Raw genomic sequence first — 21,125 nt, forward strand, 5'->3', positions numbered from 1 at the left:
GATCACCTCTCCAGGGTTTTATGATTAACTTTAAAGACTAGGCCCAAACTGTGTGCGCATGTCATGTCCCTAGAATCGGCATTGAACGAAAATGACAAAAGGACTAAATAAAAAGATGACTGGAAATAATAAAAGACCGGCTTTGTATTAGACTACCGGCGAAATGGTTTGAATAATAAAACAAACAAAACAACCAGAATAAAATCCTAACACAGCCTTGACAAAACTTAAACAAACTGATATGACAAACTGGAAAGATAAGAAGGTTTGACACAAGACAATATTCGGATTACAACCCTAAGAATAATCCGGACAACAGAAATGACAACAAAATAAGCCACCACCAGCTTCTCTTTTGCTAACCAAGGAACGGAGCGTCCTCCCACTTTATCAAAATTGGCATCTTTAGCCACTGAGCTTTGCATCAGTATTGTCCAGACCATTTCCAACTTCGATATCATCAACTTTAGTCAATAAGTCCCCAATAGGATTTGAGTGCTTCTGTCATCAAGCCTGATCCCCGCAAAGTGTGTATCATGATGTGTAGGTAAAGGATTCCGCGCGATATTCGGTGTATCATTGTCCGGCTTACCACAAACCAACCACCTTCTTTCTTTGCGATTCAAAACAAAACAGGTTAGAATGGACTCAATCGGTCCCCATTATTAACAACATCTTTTTTTTTCATTTTTCTTTTTTTTTTCTTTTCGATTTTTTATTCCTTTCTTTTTTTTCGATTTTTTTTTCTTCATTTTTTCTTTTCTTTTTTTTCGATTTTTTTTCATTTTTTTTTTCATTTTTTTGTTGTTGTGGTCGAATCTTATGGAGATTGCCTACGTATCATGACCCCGCATGAATCAGACCTTGCGTAGTTCGGACCAATAAAAGATAAACAATAATAATCATTTTTTTTCAATTTTCATATTAAAATAGACTGGGTTTCAAAGGTTTGAAGATGACCTACAAACTCGAAAATCAAACAACCCACATATTCTAATTAAAGATTTATAACCTCGAAACAAAAAGGCCAGCTTCCTTTCTCCGTTTGACAAATGCAATCGAACGGTTATTTTTGCAAATGTGGTCCTTCCAAATTTTGAGGCCGGAGAGGATTATTTTATGACACTTTACAAACTTGTTCATTCTTTTACGAAAATAGCCTTTCGACAATTGAAAGATACTCTAGGGCTATTTCGGCAAGAACGGTTTAAGACGTGGTCAAAGCTGGCTCGGCTTATTTTGACCAAAAATCCAAACGGTATTCACCTAACCGTTGACTCTTTTTTTTTTTTTCAAATTACAATCAAATCGTGGTGTTGCAAACACGGCCCGTCAACGTCTCGGGGACGAAGATTTTTAAGGCTGTGTGGGTCAACTGGACCAAAAATCCTAAACATGACCCAAAAAGTGGCTGTTTATGCAAAGTCAGCCTTCCGGCGTCCCTTTTGGGAACATTCGGCTATGTCTTGATAAAACAGCATCACCCGACTTCTTTATGACTAAATTAAAATTTGACATATTTTTTTCGGCTATTTTTAGCAAAAGGGGAGGCTGGACACCACCCGACTTATTTATGACAAAATTAAAATTTTGACTCGTTTTTTTATTTATTTAATGGTTTTTGGCTATTTTAGCAAAAATGGGGTTGGACCCGATGAGGGTTGCCTACGTATCTCACATCCGGTGAGAATCAAACCCGCGTAGTTCGGGCTGATCAAGAATAAGTAAATGAACTAACTTCCTTTTTTTTTTTGAATTTGTGAAAGAACTACTTTAAAAGAAGAAAGGAAGTTTTTTTTTGTTTTTGATTTTCTTTTTAAAAGAAAGACTTCTAAGATATTTTTTCTGACTTTTCATTTGTTTTTTTTATTCTAAAGAGAAAAGAAAATATATTTTTTTTTTTGGAATTTTACCTTTAATAAAAGAAATGCTTTCTAAAAAAATATTTCTTGAATTTTGAATTTTCTTTTAAATTTTTAAAGAAGAAGGAAAATATTTTCGAATTTGTTTTATTTTATAATATATATATATATATATATATTTTTAATAATTAAAAAGACTTTCTAAAGAAGTCAATAATGGAAAATATTTTTGGATTTTTTGTTTTGAAAATTGGGAGTCTAAAAAAAAACTTTTCCAGATTTTTTTGGCAGGACAAATATTTTTTCAACAAATAAAGATATATATACATTTTTTGGAAATAAAGAAAAACTTTTTGGATTTTTATATGTATATATATTTGCAACAAATAATAAAACCACTTTCAACGCGACTCTTTTTATTTTATTATTTTTATTTTTATTTTGGTATCTAAACAAATAAATAAATAAAAACCCATTTTAAAAACAAGACTCTTTTTCATTTTCATTTTTTATGGCAAGACAAACTATTTTTTTTCTAATTTGTTTTTCTAAAAACAAGACAGAACAACGACTCTTTTTTTTTCTATTTTTCCTTTGCTTTTAATAAAACAAACTAATAAAACATTTATTTTTTTTTTCATTTTCTCAAAATTTCGGCAGAGTTTTGACAGTTATTTGGGCATTGGTTTTTTTTCCAAAAATAAACAATCAATTCCCTAACCGCTATTTCTTTTCTTTTTTTCAATTTTAAAATATTATTCCTGATATTCAAAAGTCAGTCAACACACAAGTACGAATCAAATAAATGCGCAAGTAGGAGCAAGTAAGATGCATCAGGATGATCATTTTTATTTTTTGGTACACCTGTCCTAGACAGACCCAACCCCTGTGTTGAGTCTCCAAAGTCAAATGCACGTGATGCAAACAAACGCTCCTACTAGGGATCCGGCATGAAGCTGAGTTATTCTAAGTGAAAAAACCTGAGGCATATTGATCTAGCCCTGGCTTACCCAAACGGACAGTTTAGCCGAAGCGGGGGCAATGTACCGGGAGCACGAAAGTCTACCCGGCCTAGTTACTTGTCCCAACTTCGTCTTATTTGGTATGACTTTAACAGAAAGGTGGGCCACGCGCACGTGTGCACCATAAATTTAGAAAACTCAGAAAGAAGGGGGTTTCGTAGCAGTTGTATATATTCATAATTCAAATAATATTAAAGCGGTAAAAGTGTCATTTAGCACATTCGGCATATATCATGTAAAAAAAAATCAGATAATAAATAAAGCCAACTATAACAATTATTTTAAGCTCGAATTCTTGAACCCTGAACCAGTGGTTCTGGGTCATATTCCCCAACAGAGTCGCCAGAGCTGTCACACCTCCTTTTTCCGCCCCCGTGAGGGGCGTAGGGAGTTTTCTCCAATTAAAGGACAGTCGAAACGGGATTTGTTTGTTTGTTTCAGAGTCGCCACCTGGGAATTTTAAGGCGTCCCAAGTCACCGGTTTTAATCCCTGAATCGAGGAGAATATGACTCTGTCTATTTAACAGTCTGCGCACCAGAAATCCGGATAAGGAATTCTGTTAACCCGGGAGAAGGTGTTAGGCATTCCCGAGTTCCGTGGTTCTAGCACGGTCGCTCAACTGTTATATTCGGCTTGATTATTTTGATTTGTAAAATACATTTTTATTGCATGATTTTATTGTTACCGCTTCTATTTAGATTTAAAGACCCTTCTTTGAATCGAATCACGCGTACGTATATTCGTGTTATAAATTATATTTTAAAAAAAACATGCAGAGTTGTGTCACGCGCACGTGTACACAATAATATAGATAATATTTTTATTATAATAATTATTTTCGAAATTATGCTTTAATAAAATCAAGAACATTCGCCCTTTTTGTATAATTAAGTAGTGAACCTCACATCTCGGGTTTTTATGAAATTAATAATGATATTCTCCGAGGAATCCCTTTTATTAAATATTCGATCGAAGTTGCGCGAACGCATAATCCGAATTGCTTTTAGAAATATAATCAGGTTACGCGAACGTATCCCTAATCACAAAAATATTCTTGATAAGGTTCTCTACAAATTGTTATTATGTGTTGACCGCGAGCCTTGTTTTACACATATGAATCATATACCTCAAATTTTAAAGAATTAATGACGTGAAAAAGAAAACAGACAATATGTATCTAAAACTAACATTTTTTCGTGGATACAACATTTGGATGTCCATAAATCGAATCGTGTATAAAATTGGGAAAGAACTTAAAATGATAAACAAATTAATAGTTTCCGCAGAATCTTCATTGTTTCATTTAAGGCGAACTCTTCTTCTATATATCTTTTACATAAAATGCCACGATTCGTTTATAAATCCCATGTCCTTCTCATGTATTTGTTTTAGTCCAAAGTTGCAATGGTTTGGTTAATGTTTGCAATGGAAGATAAGAGTCAAGTTGATAAGAAAGAGAACTATTATACAAATTGATTCAATAAAATTACATCACATGCAATATAGTTGTACGTTTGAACCATTCCTAATATTCTAAACTCGTAACGAGCTGTATCAACTCACCTTCCACATATGATTATATATATACTCATCATCATGCCATATATGAACATGCAACTTATATCAATCTAAACCAAAATCAGATTTTTACAAGATATACTAATAATGTAATTTCTTGATACTTCCATTCTACTTTACATTTAGCTAACAATATTACGGGATGTAATTAATGGCCCATTTTATGCCATGTTCCCTACCTTGATATTTCAATCATGACTTCACTTAATGAAAATTCCGAAATAGATGATATTATTACAACACTTAAACGAACTTTAAGAGGTAACAATTACCTTATATTCATTACGCCAAACGTACTACTATATTAATCAACTGAAACAAAAACCAAATTTTTAACTAATGAACTTGAACGAATGAAAAACAGAATTATAATTCCCGAACTTCATTAATTTGTCATGTTGAAGCTTTTCGTGACATGAATTTACAGATATGTACCTGATATTGGAAGCAAAAGAAAATGAAGATGAGAATCAGCAGCAGTAATAACAGTACAACAGCAACAACTGCCCAGCAACAGTAACAACCCAGTAACAGACCGGTGGAGTAGTAATCCCAAAAACAAAAGCTTTAAGCTTTGAATGAAACAACAACCATTAATACTAATTTCAAACAAAGAAAGAAAGCAGAAGATTTTTTAGTTTTTATTTTTATTTTTGAAAGCTTAAATATTTTTCGGAATTTTTCTTTCTCTTAAATGTTCAGCCCTTTTTTTCTTCTCTCTTTTTCTTCTCAGATTCGTGTGTATTTTTTCTTGTCTGTTTTTTTTCTCTCTATCTGTCTCTTATTGTCTTTCTGATTTCAAGACTTCTCTTTTATAACACATCCCATAAACCTTTCAATTAATTAAAATCCATACTTTTTCTCTACCCAACCTATTATCTTCCCACTCATCCCCATTACATTAAATAAACATATCACACCACCCCATTTCATTTTGTCCCCCATGCCTAACATAAAATAATGCAAGATTCCCCTTTAAATTAAATCTTGTTCCCCCTTTATATTAAATAACCATATCACAACCCACCCCATTTTATTTTGTCCCCCATGCTTCAAATAAACAATTACAAAATGTACAATTCCTAAACTACCCCTCCAACCCTATTACAAATTACTATTTTACCCCCGAAAGTACTACAAATTACCAAACTACCCCATCAGCTATAACAAACAATTAATCACACTCAACCAAAATATAGCCATTATGACCAATTTCTACACAAATTCAAACAACAAATCTCATGAACATGATTTCTTCAACATTTCAACAATAAATCACATGAACATGATTTCAACCACAAATTACATGAACACAAATTGAACAACAAAGAACAACTAAAATTTTATTGAACAATATTTTAGCAACAACAAACCTATTTCGGATTCAACAACAACAACAAACAAAGTATGAAGATTTCTAAATTCAATCATATTGAACTTAAAATCAACTCTAACAACATTACAACCAACAATTTCTATATTAAACTTTAAACAACAAGATTATGAGACAAATTCAAGAAATAATCATAAACGATAAACAAGAAATCAAGCAATACAAATTTTGGATTCAAGATTATCCAAACAAAGTATGAACATGAATGAATCTATTTTAACACAACAAACATGACGGATTAAACGATTAAATCAATATATTTCCTTTAACACAACTAAATTCTTTTTAGACAAATAACAAGATCGATAAACAATTATGAACTTAAGCTTGATCTTAACAATATTAACAATTTCTAACAATACATAAACACATGAAACAAATTGAAGAAACAATTAATTAAACTTCAATTTGTATCTAACAAACATTAAACTAACAAATATTCACTTAAACAACAATACAAACATGAAATAAACATGAAACATAACTAATTAATCTTTCGTTTGAAATCTGAAAAATTAATTTAACAAACAACACATGAGCATGAACTAAAAATTAATTCAAACGATAAACAAAACAAACATTTGCCGATTTTAGATTCGAAAATATCAAAGCAAAATACGGACAAAATAAAACTCAAAAACTACTAACCGGATCGAAATGAAATATGTACGGACTGTTTCGACGAACCTCGAATGAGAATGAATCTGTCCGGATTCGACGACGAACTCAACGATGAACTCACCTTCCTTGTAAACTTTGACGAACTCAAAACGACGCTCGACGACCTCGACTAAAACTCAACCGAGCAGCTCGTCTGAAGATACAACAACTGGAACGTAGGAGAAGTGATGAACGGAAGCAGCTGGAAGTGAAGAAGAAGGTGGAACGGGAAGCAGTTGGTCGACGTTTGGACGCCATGGACGTGAAGCAAAAGCAGCAGCTCGGAGATAGCTTCCATGGCGACGCTCAAGCTGAAGAAGACGAAGAAGAACCGCAGCAGCTGAGGCTTGTTTTGGCCTCAAGCTGCTCGACGGAAGCAAGCTGGTCGACGCTCATCCATGGCGGAATGAGCTGGACGACGAGGGCAGCGACAGGCTTGGCCGTGACGAACAGCGGTGATGGGAGCTTCGAACAACAGCTGACTCGTCGAGGGCTGTGTTCGTTTGGTTGTTTGGTTGAGACAAAAGCAACATGGTCAGCCATGAGCGTCGAGCTCAAGCTTGAGCTCGACGAGCTTCGTCAATGGCGGATAGGGCTAGGAATTTCGGACGAAGAAGAAGAAGATGAAGACGATGTAGCCATGGGTGGTCGGAGAGCAGCTTTTTTGCTGCGTCAACTGTTGGACGGTGGTCGACGGGCGGACATGGGAGGGCAACTTGGAACTTGAGGAAGAAGAAGAAGATAGGAGGGTGGCGGATGATTTTGCAATTTTTTTTAGGGTTTTCTTCATTTTGTTTTGTTTTGTTTTTTTTGTAAAATGTAAGACAAAAGGGGTTTGGGTCTTTTGGGTTATGGACTGGGTCGACCCAGTTCGAAATGGACTGGGTCGTAGGGAAGATTGGGCCATTTTTGGGCCTGTGGCTTGAAATTGAAGAAGAGGCCTAATTCCGACTTTCTTTATATTTTCGCTCTCTTTTCTTCTTTTATTTTTTCTAAAACTAAATTATAAAAATACTTAAACTATTATTAAGAACTAAATTAAGTTATAAAAGCGCAAATTAACTCCCAATATCAATTAACACACAATTAAATAATAATTAAGCATGAAATTGTATATTTGGACATTAAATGCTAAAAATGCAAACGATGCCTATTTTTGTAATTTTTAATTTTTGTAAAACAAATTTAATTACTAACAATTGTAGAATTAAATCCTACATGCAAAATGCGACATATTTTTGTATTTTTTATTAATTTAGCAAAATAAACACGCACAGACAAATACAAATAATTATTCAAAATATTACAAAATATCACAAAATTGCACACCAAAGAAAAATCATTTTATTTTTGGATTTTTTGGGAGTAATTCTCATATTGGGCAAAAATCACGTGCTTACAACGGGGTATTTCACCGCGCTATCTTTTGCATGATAATGATTCTTTAGGGTACAATACAGCTTTTTCAAAATGATAGCTTTTTCAGGTCGAGAAGACAATGCACATAACATGGTATTTCACTGCGCTATGCTTCATGTGACAATGATTCTTTCGGGTATAAGAGAACTTCTTAAACTGAACCAAGTCATCTGTATTTCAAAGACCTTTTGAATAAATATTACAACATCCATTTAAAAATGCCATTAACATTTAACAAGTTGTTCAAAAAAAGGCAAAAGGGTAAAGGTAGTTCAACAGATTCCCATGGAACACGTCTTAACACTATCAATCCCTACCTTGAAAAAAGTATGCTAGGTTACTACACTGACTTGGTTGATGAAAAATGGTATGGTGTTCTGCGTACCTTGAAAAATCAGCCTATCAATATACACACTGATCTCAAAGTTGTAGGGCACATTATTGAGGGCGAAGCGCATTCTACAAAGCCTGAAGGTATGCGAATTTGGGACGAAAAACTAGAATGGGTTCCCCTTTACTCAAAAAGGTATGATTATGAAGTACTATGTCGCTGCCATGGGCTTGTTGTTCCACAAGCACTGTCTACAACCTTCCAAAAAACACACACAAAGATGAACTAGAAGTGATTCAGCATTTGATGAAGGAGATTCTAGAGATGGAAAAGGCATTAGCTGTTCATCATGCAATGGATGATCTTAACTTCTTGGGAGGAATGGAGGATCAGTACTGGGATTTATTAGAAAATGATAAATTGCATAGAGACAATGATTATCCTATTAACCTTCCAAAAAACACACACAAAGATGAACCAGAAGTGATTCAGTATTTGATGAAGGAGATTCTAGAGATGGAAAAGGCACTAGCTGTTCATCATGCAATGGATGATCTTAACTTCTTGGGAGGAATGGAGGATCAGTACTGGGATTTATTAGAAAATGATAAATTGCATAGAGACAATGATTATCCTGTTTTCCCAACAGTTGTCGAGTGGGAGGGACTACCTAAGTTTCTACCACAGATGTTGGACATAGGTGTCCCATATTGTTGTAGAAATCATGCAATTGGTCTTCTTGATGATAGCGATGAGATGCGAGAAATGAGTGTCAACTGGGACCTAGATTACGATGCCCTCGGTCCCGAAGGGTACGTACACGATGTTGACAGAGAAGATGAAAGTGACAATGAAATAGTGCCAGACATCAATGATAATGGCGAATGACAATTGTTTTTTTCTTAGGCTGTATGTTAAATTGTTGTACTGAAGTATTAATGCTAAATATCAATAAGACTTAACACTAATAGAAACATAATTTTATTTTATACATTCTACAAGATGAACATATACATGCACTTATTACAACAAATTATTGAAATACAAAACTACGGGTATTGTTGATAATTGGGCACATTGGATGAACTTTCATCGGGACTGAATTACTACCGCTACCCAAACCAGTTGAAGGACATTTACAACGATCGTGTCTTAATTGCGAGCATATGCCACATTTACACGCATAAACGGTATCACCAACATCCATTTGGTTCCGTATACACCTTTTTTTTAATACTTGTCGTTAACGAAAATACTCCTTGTTACACACCATTTTAAATGGTTTTGGCGGCCAATAATGCTCAGCAACCACTGGCTGCAATTTTCCACTATAGATGTTTAAGTATGCAGCAACAGTATATTCTTTATCAACATAGCTAGTTCGCGTAAAACTTGTATGTTGAAAGCACTTTATGGCATGTGAGCACGACATGTGGTAGATGGACCATTTCCCAGAGCATAACCTTCTGGCTTCATTTATGGTTTGTGTATTATTCCCCCGGTTTTGATGGATAGCGGTGCGAACTTCAAAAATATTTCACTCGGTGCAATACTGTAAATATGAATGCCAATGTGCTCGCCTCCTGTATTTCTCAAATCATTCATTGGTATTGGCATAAATTCAACACCCTTTTCCATCAATGATGATGCACCTCTGGCCATTTCAACAAACCTCTCCTCTATCCGCTTGAGTGACATCCACACCATGGCAGTGACAGGCAATCCACGTGAAGACTTCAATAACCCGTTGAAAGACTTTGACACATTTGTATTCAGAATTCTCCATCTTCTGCCACCATCCGCATGCAAAGTCCATTTGTCAAGCTCATATCCCATCAACAACCGATAGGCTCCTTCGTCTTCTTGCCTGATCGATTCCGTGCGCCTCCTGAATTTACACTATTGGTGATTTGTTGCAGCCATCCACATTAAATCATGCAAATCCTTGTTGAGATGTATCTTCTGGAAATTGGCCTTTAGGTGCCTCACATAGTAATGGTAGTAGGCATACGGTTCCTTCCACACAGACAAATTCTGTACAAAACATAAAATACTACCATGCAAATCATATATTAGACAAATACCTTAACGTTGTCTGACAACGTGCTCCTTCAAGTGGTTCAAAAATAGTGTCCATGTCTCTTGACTTTTATTGGAACAAATAGCAAAAGCTAGGGGAAATATACTTCCATTAGCATCTACTGTAACGACGATCAACAACATAATATCATCCTTTCTATAGACATGAGTGCCGTCTATGGATATTACCGGCCGACAATACACAAAACCATAAATTGCTGGTTTAAATATGTGTTCTGGTATTCCCGGACTCCGCTCAAGCTTCCATTCAACAACATTCCTGGGGTTAAAGTGTTGCAATGTGGCCATGTACTTGGTTAGAGATGCAAAAGACTTATCCTAGTTACCATAAACAATTTCGAACGCACATTTGCGCCCGAAAAATGCCTTTCTTTTGGTAATGGTACACCCATATTCCTGGTGGATAGATGTTATACACTCTTTGATCTTGTACCTTATGGATGCTTCAATGTATGGAATCAAGACAAGAGAAATCAAGTCAACATCCCAGTTAAAGTGATTCCCACTGAATGTGTCCATTTCACAATTGTGGGTGTCAATGTATTTACCCACAACCCACATATTTGTTTTCTTCTTCCTCGCACGCAGCATCCAATTACCACCCATAAACCATCTACCACAAATAACCTTGTATAAATCCGGAGATGCTACCATCATCTCACGACACTCTTTTACGTTGTACATTCGCACCGCCCTGCTTAGGCGCACTTTATCAGTAAAAAGCTTGCCCTTTGACAGCACCGTTGCTCAAGATTCATCCCACATTGCTGTCCAAATTTCGTCAATATCCTTTGTAAGGGAATCCCAACCGGCATACTTGGCAAATGGTCAAGGTAGGGAATCTCTCTTGAATGAAACGACACGTTGGACTCGTACACTCTTGGTCTAACGGGAGGTGGAACATGCTCCCTCGTCAAATCAGGCTTAACATTCTCTTCCTCTTCATCATCACCCTCATCAGGGAAGGGTGTATCATCTCCAGACTCATCGACATTGTTATCATAATCACTATTCTCTTTCTGACTCTGCGCATCTGCTAGATCCCTATTGAATATGTCGTCTTCGGGCAATTGAGTAAGGACAGGACCTTCAAGTTGCTTGTTTTCACTGCACAACCAATAAAATAATGAGTTACTCAAATTGATCCAAATTTTACATATAGCTTTATCAATTTACTTACAAATCATAATGTGTTGATATCCTCTGATGGACATTATCCTGTTGATAATGACTTCCGGATGGACCACCATGATCCAACACACCAAAACTAGGCATATTCCAAGTGGGCGTTGGTTTATAACTTGTAAAATCCGTGTCTGGCCGGTATCCCCTGTGGATATATGACTATTAACACAAATTCAATACATAAAAAATTACATCTTAACATAAAGGAAAAATTAAGTTTACCACTCGGATTGTGGATCATGTAAACTAAGAGACAAATTATTTCCTCGCTCCTCATTCGCCCGTGGAGATAAGTTTAGATCATGCCAAACTCTTTCGCCCGGAACTTGTTCAGTTAAAACTGCTCCAAAATAACCACACGATGATTAAGGGATATCCCTACTTTGCGCAACCTCATTATTACGAATGTCTTCAGCCTTGACGTATATTTTCAATAGTTTTATTACAAGAAATTCCCGATATTCATCCGGAGTCCTCAGAAAATCTCTTAGAGTTTCATTGTCTTCGATGTTAAACTCAGTATAACAAGCAACTCCTCCGGAGTCACAAAATATGGATATCTTTTGATCACTTTAATATTTACCGAACGTTTGCTCACACTCATTTTATTACATAACAATGATACCAATCTATTGTACTCCATTGTAAGTGGTAACTTAATATGACACTATGGAGATAAACTATAGCTTACAGAGTTATTCGCCACCACAACCTCACCCCCCAATATAATTGTGATGGCCCAAAAGATCATCTTATGTTTTAGAACTCGATTCCATGTTCTGAGGCCTTCAAAACCTCATTTTATTCCTCCCCAATTTGCGTGCATAGTCCGACTGCGTTTTCGGAAAGCTTTTATGTAGATAATTGATAAAAATAATAATTTTTGCCTTAAAAAGTTAATTTAGTTGACTTCGGTCAATATTTTGAGTAAACGAAACCGGACTCGTATTATGATAGTCTCGTTTGGTCCGTATTGAAATATGGGACCTGGGCATATGCCTGAAATCGAATTCCGAGGTCCCTATCCCGAGAAATGAATTTTTGATAAAAATTATAAGACAAAATCTAATGATTTAAAGAATTTGATTAATGTTTGATCTCGTTGGTATCGAGCCCGTATTTTAGTTTCGGAGCCCAGTACAGGTTTAATATAACATTTATATCCTATCTGTGAAATTTGGTGAGAAACAAGACTGATTTGAGGTGATTCAGACCTTTGGTTGAGAAAATGGAAGTTTTAAAACTTTCTTGAAAAATTTCATGCAATTTAGTGCTAAATTCGTAGTTCTAGGTGTTATTTTGGTGATTTGATCACGTGAGCAAGTTCGTATGATAGTTTTAGACTTGTGTGCATGTTTGGTTTGGAGCCCCGAGAGCTCGGGTGAGTTTTGGATAGGCTACGGGATGTTTTAGACTTGAAAAATCGGTGTGTTTGCTGCTTTTGGTGTACAAGTATTTTGTGCTTCGCGATCGCAAAGTGCAAGATGGGCTGGGGAGGGATTTCTTCTACGCGAACGTGAGGCTTCGATCACGAATGCGGAGCACTGGAGGGTTAGCTCTTCGTGAACGCGAACGCGATCGGCCTTACGCGAACGCGTAGTGTATTAGAGGTGGGCTGGGAATTTAAGGAGTTATTCTACACAAAAGCGGTCCTAGGCCTGCGAACGCGATGGTAAGGGGGGGACAGACCACCGCGAACGTGAGCAACTCTTCACGAATGCGAAGGCCTTTCTGGCCGCTGTGCATCACGATCACGACAGGTCTATCGCGAATGCGATGAAGACCTGTCCAGTGTTTTGAAAACAGACTTTAAAACGGGAATGGTTCAAAATTTCATCTCTTCCATCAAAACTCAAACTAGGGCGATTCTTGAAGAGGCATTTCAATACCAAATCATAGGTTTGTGTTCTTAAACTCATTTCCTTCAATTTCCATCAACACCCATTAGATTTCTAGTCCTAAATCTTGTTCTTAAGGGTAGAAAATTAGGGATTTTGGGAGAATTGGGGAGTTTGCAAATTTGAGAAATTAGACCTCGATTTGGAGTCGGATTCTGGAACTAATTACATATTTGGGCTCGTGGATGAATGGGTGAATGAGTTTCGGTCCGAACATCGAGTTTTGACCAAGCGGGCCAGGGGCTGCCTTTTGACTTTTTGGGGGAAATGTTGGAAAACTTATAATTATGCATTGAAATTAATTTCTTTAGCGATAATTGATGTTATTAAGTTAATTATGACTAGATACGAGTGGTTCAGAGGTGGAAACTAGAGGAAAAATGGTAATTGAGCATTGAGTGGCCTGTAGATCGAGGTAAGTGACGTGTCTAACTTTGACTCGAGGGATTAGGAACCCTTGACTTAATTGCTATGTGAAAAATCCATGTGAATGGCGTATAGGTGAGGTGACAAGTACCTATGCGCCGCCACTTTATCTGTTTTGCCTATTTATTTCCCGTTCTTGTTATATTGTCTTTTCCTGCCTTAACTGCTACATGCTTTACTGTTATTTTCATGCTTAGTTGCTACTTGTCAGACCTTGTTGTGCATGGTTGAAGGTATTAGCTACACCGTAGTTTCATCATTTTATATTGTTGACTTATGCTAGTCTATCAGTGTTTTATGGTATAATCTGGATTGGTCTCGCTGAGTAGTATTAATTATGTAAAGTTTCATAATGTACAAGCTTTCCGTTTGCTTTGGTTGAGGTTTAAATATTGTGGAGAGTTGAGTTGAATTGTGAAATTTTTGTACTTACTGAATAATTGATATTGATATGGTGGGATCGGGTTGCGCACCATAACATGAGGAATAAGGATGATATGTTAAGGAGGAATAAGGGTGAAATGTTAATGTCCGTCGGGATCGGGTTGCACGCCGCAACAAGCGGAATAAGCGTGGATTAATATGGAGTGATAAGGGTGAATATTTATATTGATATTGATGATATGGTGGGATCGGGATGCGTGCCACATCAGTTTATGTGTTATGTATCTTTCTTCTATTGCATGAGTTATTCTGTAGTGTTACATTTCAGTTAAGGATTGATTATAGTTGGATACTGATAAAAATACTTGAGTTTTGTATTCATTCCTTGCAAGTTACTACTTTATTTTTGTTCCGTTCTTATATTCGCTTTTATTATACACTGTATGCAGGTTATATTGTAATTTCCCTGCCGTAGCCTCGCCACTACCTCATTGAGATTAGGCTCGACACTTACTAGTACACTGTATGGGGTCAGTTGTACTGATACTGCACTCTACACTTTCTGTGTAGATGTTGGAGCTGGTAGTCGCTGATTGAGAGATTAGCTTCAGATCACCCAGTTAGGAGACCTAAGGTAGTCTTGTTGGTGTCAGTAGGCCCTGACATCCCCTTCTACATCTCTTTATTCCTATTTTATTTACTTTCAAAATAGTTGTAATTTCTTTCAGACCGATGTTTGTAGAAAATCATAGTATGTTCGTGGATTGTGACACCGGATTCTAGGTAGAATAACAATAGTATTGGTATTAACATATAAGCAAAGAGGTTGTTCACTTATTTCTGCAATTATTTATGCTTGTTTTAATTTGCTTACATTTAACCATTGAAACGTAATGGAAATCGGCTAACAATACTCTAACGTTGGCTTTCTTAGCAAGAGTGATGTTAGGCGCCATCACAGTCCCGATGGTGGAAATTCCGGATCGTGACAAGTTGGTATTAGAGCACTAGGTTGCCTAGGTCTCACAATTAATGAACAACTTAGTAGAGCCTGAGGGACCGGTACGGAGATGTCTGTGTTTATCCCCTAGAGACTACAGAGTTTAGGAACAATTTCACTTCTATCCTTCTCTGTCGTGCGATTTGATCTCATAATGCTAATTGAACTCTCTACTCTTGTTCCTTCGCAGATGGCGAGAACATGTATTGCTTCATCAGCTGAGCAACAACCAGAGCCCCCGGTGGTAGCTCCTACGAGGGACAGAGAATGAGGCTGAGGTAGGGACAGGGCTCAGCCTAGAGCTTGAGCAGCAGCACCAGTAGCGGAGCCTCAGGTAGAGTTTGATGAGAAGGCTCCAGCCCAGACCGTTCCAGCATGGCCAGCTCAGGTTCCAGAGGGGTTCATCGCTACCCCGGTACTTCAAGATGATTTGGTCCGTCTAGTGGGCATTATGGAGAGTGTTTCTCAGGCTGGCACATTTCCTGTAGCACTAGCCATCTCTCAAGCTGGGGGAGGAGCCCAAACTCCCCCTACTCATACTCCGGAGTAGATGGCTCCCCAATTTCGGACTCTAGTAGCTCAACTAGTTGGGGTAGTTTCGCCGGGTGTTGCAGCACATACCGGCGATGGATCAACTATGTTTTCTTAGGCTTTGTGGAGATTGGATAGGTTTACCAAGATTTTCACCACTTAGTATGGTGGTACACTTTCAGAGGATCCCCAGGACTATCTGGACAGTTGTCACGAGGTGTTATGGAACATAGGGATAATGGAGACCAATATGGTCGACTTTGCTGCCTTTCATCTGTCAGGTTCCGCCAAGAAATAGTGGAGGGATTTTTGTTTGGCTAGACCAGCTGGGTCACCTGCTTTGACTTGGGATCAGTTCTCTCAGCTATTTCTGGAGAAGTATCTTCCTATCATTGAGAGAGGACTATCGCAGGCAGTTCGAGTGTCTCCAGCAGGGCAGTATATCCGCCACTCAATAGGAGACCCGCTTTATTGATTTGGCCCGTCATGCTCTTATTGTACTTCCTACTGAGAGAGAGTGAGTGTGAGGAGGTTTATTGAGGGACTTGCTCAGCCTATCAGATTGCAGATGGCTAAGGAGACAGGAAGTGAGATTTCTTTCCAAGATACCGCCAATATGGCCAGACGAGTTGAGATAGTTCTATATCAGGGGAGTGGTCAAGGGGTCTGAGAAGAGGCTGCGCCACTCCGATGGATTCAGTAGGACCTCAATTGTAGGTTGGGGTACTTTCGGTAAGGGCCATCCTCCAAGGCCGTTTCATTCAGCACTTTAGACATCCTATGGAGCTTCAAAGAGTCGTGGTCCTTATGTACCTCCTTCAGGGCAGCCAACTTATAGTGCACCACCAGCTCCTATCAGACCACCTCCTATTCAGAGTTATTATCGCGATCAGTTAGCCCATCAGGGCCAGTCTTAGTTTCCTCAGCCGTAGTATCAGGATGGTTGCTTCGAGTGTGGTAAGTATGGGCATATCCAGAGGACCTGTCCGATATTAGTGGGTTTTCAGTCACAGTAGCAGGGTTCTCATGCCATGATTCTGACACCGCTCTCTCAGCCAGCTAGAGGTAGGGGTTAGGGAGCCAGAGGTAGAGGTTAGGCCGTTAGAGCTGGAGGTCAGGCTGTTAGAGGTGGAGGCCAGCTAGTAGGAGGCCGTCCCAGGGATATGGTTCAGAATGGTGGGACCCAACCCCGATGTTATGCTTTCCCAGCCAGGCCTGAGGCCGAGTCATTTGATGTTGTTATCACATATACTATTTCAGTTTGCAGTAGAGACACTTCAGTTTTATTTGATCCAAGGTCCACATACTCCTATGTGTCATCTTATTTTGCCTCATATTTGGTTGTGCCTCATGATTCTTTGAGTGCTCCCGTATATGTGTCCACATTGGTGGGGGATTCTATTGTTGTAGATCGTGTGTATCGTTCGTGTGTGGTTATTATTAGCGGTCTTGAGACTAGTGTAGATCTCCTACATCTCGATATGGTTGATTTCGATGTTATTTTGGGGATGGATTGGTTGTCACCCTATCATACTATATTGGGTTGTCATGCTAAGACCGTGACCTTAGCATTGGCGAGATTGCCTCGATTAGAGTGTAAAGGGACTCTTGGTCATTCTACCAGCATGGTTATGTTTTATATGAAGGCCTAGCGCATGGTCGAGAAGGGGTGTTGGGCTTATTTAGCTTATGTTCGTGATTCTAGTGCAGAGGTTCCTTACATGGATTCTGTACCAGTTGTTTAGGAGTTTCCTGAGGTATTTCCTATAGACCTACCGGGGATGCCACCCGACAGGGATATTGACTTTTGTATTGATTTGGTTCTGGGCACTCAGCCCATTTCTATTCTGCCATACCACATGGCCCCGCCAGAGTTGAAAGAATTGAAGGAGTAGTTGCAAGATTTGCTTGATAAGGGCTTTATTAGACCTAGTATCTCTCCTTGGAGTGCGCCGGTGTTGTTTGTAAAGAAGAAGGATGGGTCGATAAGGATTTCCATAGACTATCGACAGTTGAACAAAGTCACCATCAAGAACAAGTATCCATTGCCGATGATTGATGACTTATTTGATCAGCTTCAGGGTGCCAAGGTGCTTTCAAAGATCGATTTGAGGTCTGGTTACCATCAGTTAAGGATTAGGGCATCTGATGTCCCTAAGACAGCTTTTCGGACTCGATATGGGCATTATGAGTTTCTAGTGGTGTCATTTGGCTTGACCAGTGGCCTAGCAACATTTATGGATTTGATGAACCGGGTGTTCAAGCCCTACCTGGATTCCTTTGTGATTGTGTTTATTGATGATATCTTGATCTACTCCCGCGGTCGAGAGGAGCATGAGCAGCATCTTCGGATCGTTCTTCAAACTTTGAGAGACAACCTGTTATATGCTAAGTTTTCCAAATGTGAGTTTTGGTTGAGTTCAGTTGCTTTCTTGGGTCACGTTGTATCAGCAGAGGGTATTCAGGTAGATCCTAAAAAGATTGAGGCCGTTCAGAATTATCCTAGACCTACTTCAGCCACAGAGATCCGTAGTTTCTTGGGTTTGGCGGGTTATTACTGTCGGTTTGTGGAGGGGTTTTCATCTATAGCAGCCCCGTTGACCAGGTTGACTCAGAAGGCCACCCCGTTCAAATGGTCAGATGAGTGTGAGGCGTGCTTTCAGAAGCTCAAGACAGCTTTGACTACAACGCCAATATTGGTGTTGCCCACAGAATCAGGGCCTTATATAGTATATTGTGATGCATCTCGTATTGGACTTGGTGTGGTATTGCTGCAGGGTGGGAAGGTTATTGCATATGCGCGGCAGTTGAAGATTCACGAGAAGAATTATCCAGTTCATGACTTGGAGCTAGTAGCCATTGTTTACGCACTGAAGATCTGGAGGCACTATCTATATGGCGTGTCGTGTGAGATGTTCACGGATCATAAGAGTTTGCAGTATTTGTTCAAGCAGAAGGAGCTCAATTTGAGGCAAAGAAGGTGGTTGGAGCTATTGAAAAACTATGATATCACCATCTTTTATCATCCTAGGAAGGCCAATGTGGTGGCCGATGCTTTGAGTAGGAAGTCAGCCAGTATGGGCAGCCTTGCGTATATTCCAGTCGGTGAGAGACCGCTTGCATTAGATGTTCAGGCCTTGGCCAATCAATTTGTGAGGTTGGATGTTTCGGTACCCAGTCGAGTTTTAGCTTGTACACTTGCTCGGTCTTCCTTATTTGAGCGCATCAGAAATCGACAGTATGATGACCTTTATTTGCTTGTCCTTAGAGACACAGTGCGGCACGGTGATGCCAAGCAGGTTACAGTTGGAGATGATGGAGTTTTGAGGATTCAGGGTTGTGTTTATGTGCCTAACGTGGATGGACTTCGTGAGTTGATTCTAGAGGAGGCTCACAGTTCCCAGTATTCTATCCATCCGGGCGCTGCTAAGATATATTAGGACTTGCGGCAGTATTACTGGTGGAGGAGTATAAAGAAGGATATAGTTGCACATGTAGCTCGGTGTCTAAATTGTTAGCAAGTAAAGTACGAGCACCAGAGACCTGGAGGTTTACTTCAGAAGATAGAGATTCCTGAGTGGAAGTGGGAGCGTATCGCTATGGATTTTGTTGTTGGACTCCTACGGACTCAGAGGAAGTTCGATGCAGTTTGGGTATATAGATAAACTGATCAAGTCGGCGCATTTTATTCTTGTGGCAGTTTCCTATTCTTTAGAGCGGTTGGCAGAGATTTATATCCATGAGATTGTTCGTCTTTACAGTGTTCCATTTTCTATCATTTTTGATCGAGGTACGCAGTTTACCTCGCATTTTTGGAGGTTCTTGGGATCAGTTCTTGCCGTTAGTGGAGTTTGCCTACAACAACAGTTATTAGTCGGGCATCCAAATGGCTCCCTATGAGGCATTATATGGTAGACGGTGTCGATCGCTGGTTGGGTGGTTTGAGCTGGGGGAGGCTTGGTTATTGGGTATAGATTTGGTACAGGATGCCTTGGATAAGGTCAAGATCATTCAGGATAGACTTCGTACAGCTCAGTCCAGGCAGAAGAGTTATGCTGACCGTAAAGTTCGTGATGTGGCATTCATGGTTGGAGAGAGAGTGTTGCTTCGAGTATCATCCATGAAGGGTGTGATGCGGTTTGGGAAGAAGGGCAAGTTAAAGCCTAGGTATATCAAGCCTTTTGAGATCCTTGAGCAAGTGGGAGAGGTGGCCTACAAACTTGCGTTGCCACTAGGTTTATCAGCAGTACATCCAATGTTTCACATGTCCATACTTCGGAATTATCACGGTGATCCACCCCACGTGTTAGATTTCACCACTGTCCAGTTGGACAAGGATTTGACCTACGAGGAGGAGTCGCTAGCTATTCTAGATCGGCATGTTCATCAATTGAGGTCAAAGAATTATCTGTCGGTTCGAGTGTAGTGGAGAGGTCAGTCTGTTGAGGCAACTATCTGGGAGTCCGAGTCCGATATGCAGAGCAGATATCCCCACCTTTTCACCAGCTCAGGCACTTTTCTATGTCCGTTCGAGGACAAATGGTTGTTTTAGAGGTGGAGAATGTGATGACCCAAAAGGTCATGTTATGTTTTAGAACTTGATTTCATGTTCTGAGGCAATCAAAACCTCATTTTATTCCTTCTCAATTTGTGTGCGCAGTCCGAGCGTGTTTCCGGAAAGCTTTTATATGGAAAATTGATAAAAATAATAATTTTTGCATTTAAAAGTAATTTAGTTGACTTCGGTCAACATTTTGAGTAAACGGACCTGGACTCGTGTTATGACAGTCCCGGTGGGTCCGTATCGAAATATGGGACCTGTGCGTATGCTCAGAATTGAATTTCAAGGTCCGTAGCCCGAGAAATGAATTTTTGATGAAAATTGTAAGACTGAAAATCTAATAATTTAAAGAATTTGATTAATGTTTGATCTCGTTATTATCGGACCTGTATTTTGTTTGCAGAGCTCGGTACAAGTTTAATATAATATTTATATTCTATCTGTGAAATTTGGTAAGAAACAAAACTAATTTGACGTGATTCGGACCTTTGGTTGAGAAAATAGAAGTATTAAAACTTTCTTGAAAAATTTCATGCAATTTGGTGCTAAATTCGTAGTTCTAGGTGTTATTTTGGCGATTTGATCGTACGAGCAAGTCAGTATCATGTTTTTAGACTTGTCTGCATGTTTGGTTTGGATCCCCGAGGGCTCGGGTGAGTTTCGAATAGGCTACGAAATGTTTTAGACTTAAAAAATCTGGTGTGTTTGCTACTTATGGTGTACAGGTATTTTGTGCTTCGCGATCGCGAAGCCACTCTCGTGATCGCAAAGTGC

The 21,125-nt window shown here is 38.7% G+C and overlaps 1 protein-coding gene across 1 annotated transcript; it reads left to right on the forward strand.

Annotated features, from left to right (window-relative positions):
* The first annotated feature begins 19,676 nt into the window (after positions 1 to 19,676).
* On the forward strand, positions 19,677 to 20,216 carry LOC138875603 (uncharacterized). The gene has a single exon (XM_070154449.1). The coding sequence runs from the start codon at positions 19,677 to 19,679 to the stop codon at positions 20,214 to 20,216; it is 540 nt and encodes a 179-aa protein (XP_070010550.1).
* Positions 20,217 to 21,125: the final 909 nt, after the last annotated feature.

This window comes from Nicotiana sylvestris, chromosome 8 (genome assembly GCF_000393655.2).
Source record: "Nicotiana sylvestris chromosome 8, ASM39365v2, whole genome shotgun sequence".
NCBI lineage: Eukaryota > Viridiplantae > Streptophyta > Magnoliopsida > Solanales > Solanaceae > Nicotiana > Nicotiana sylvestris.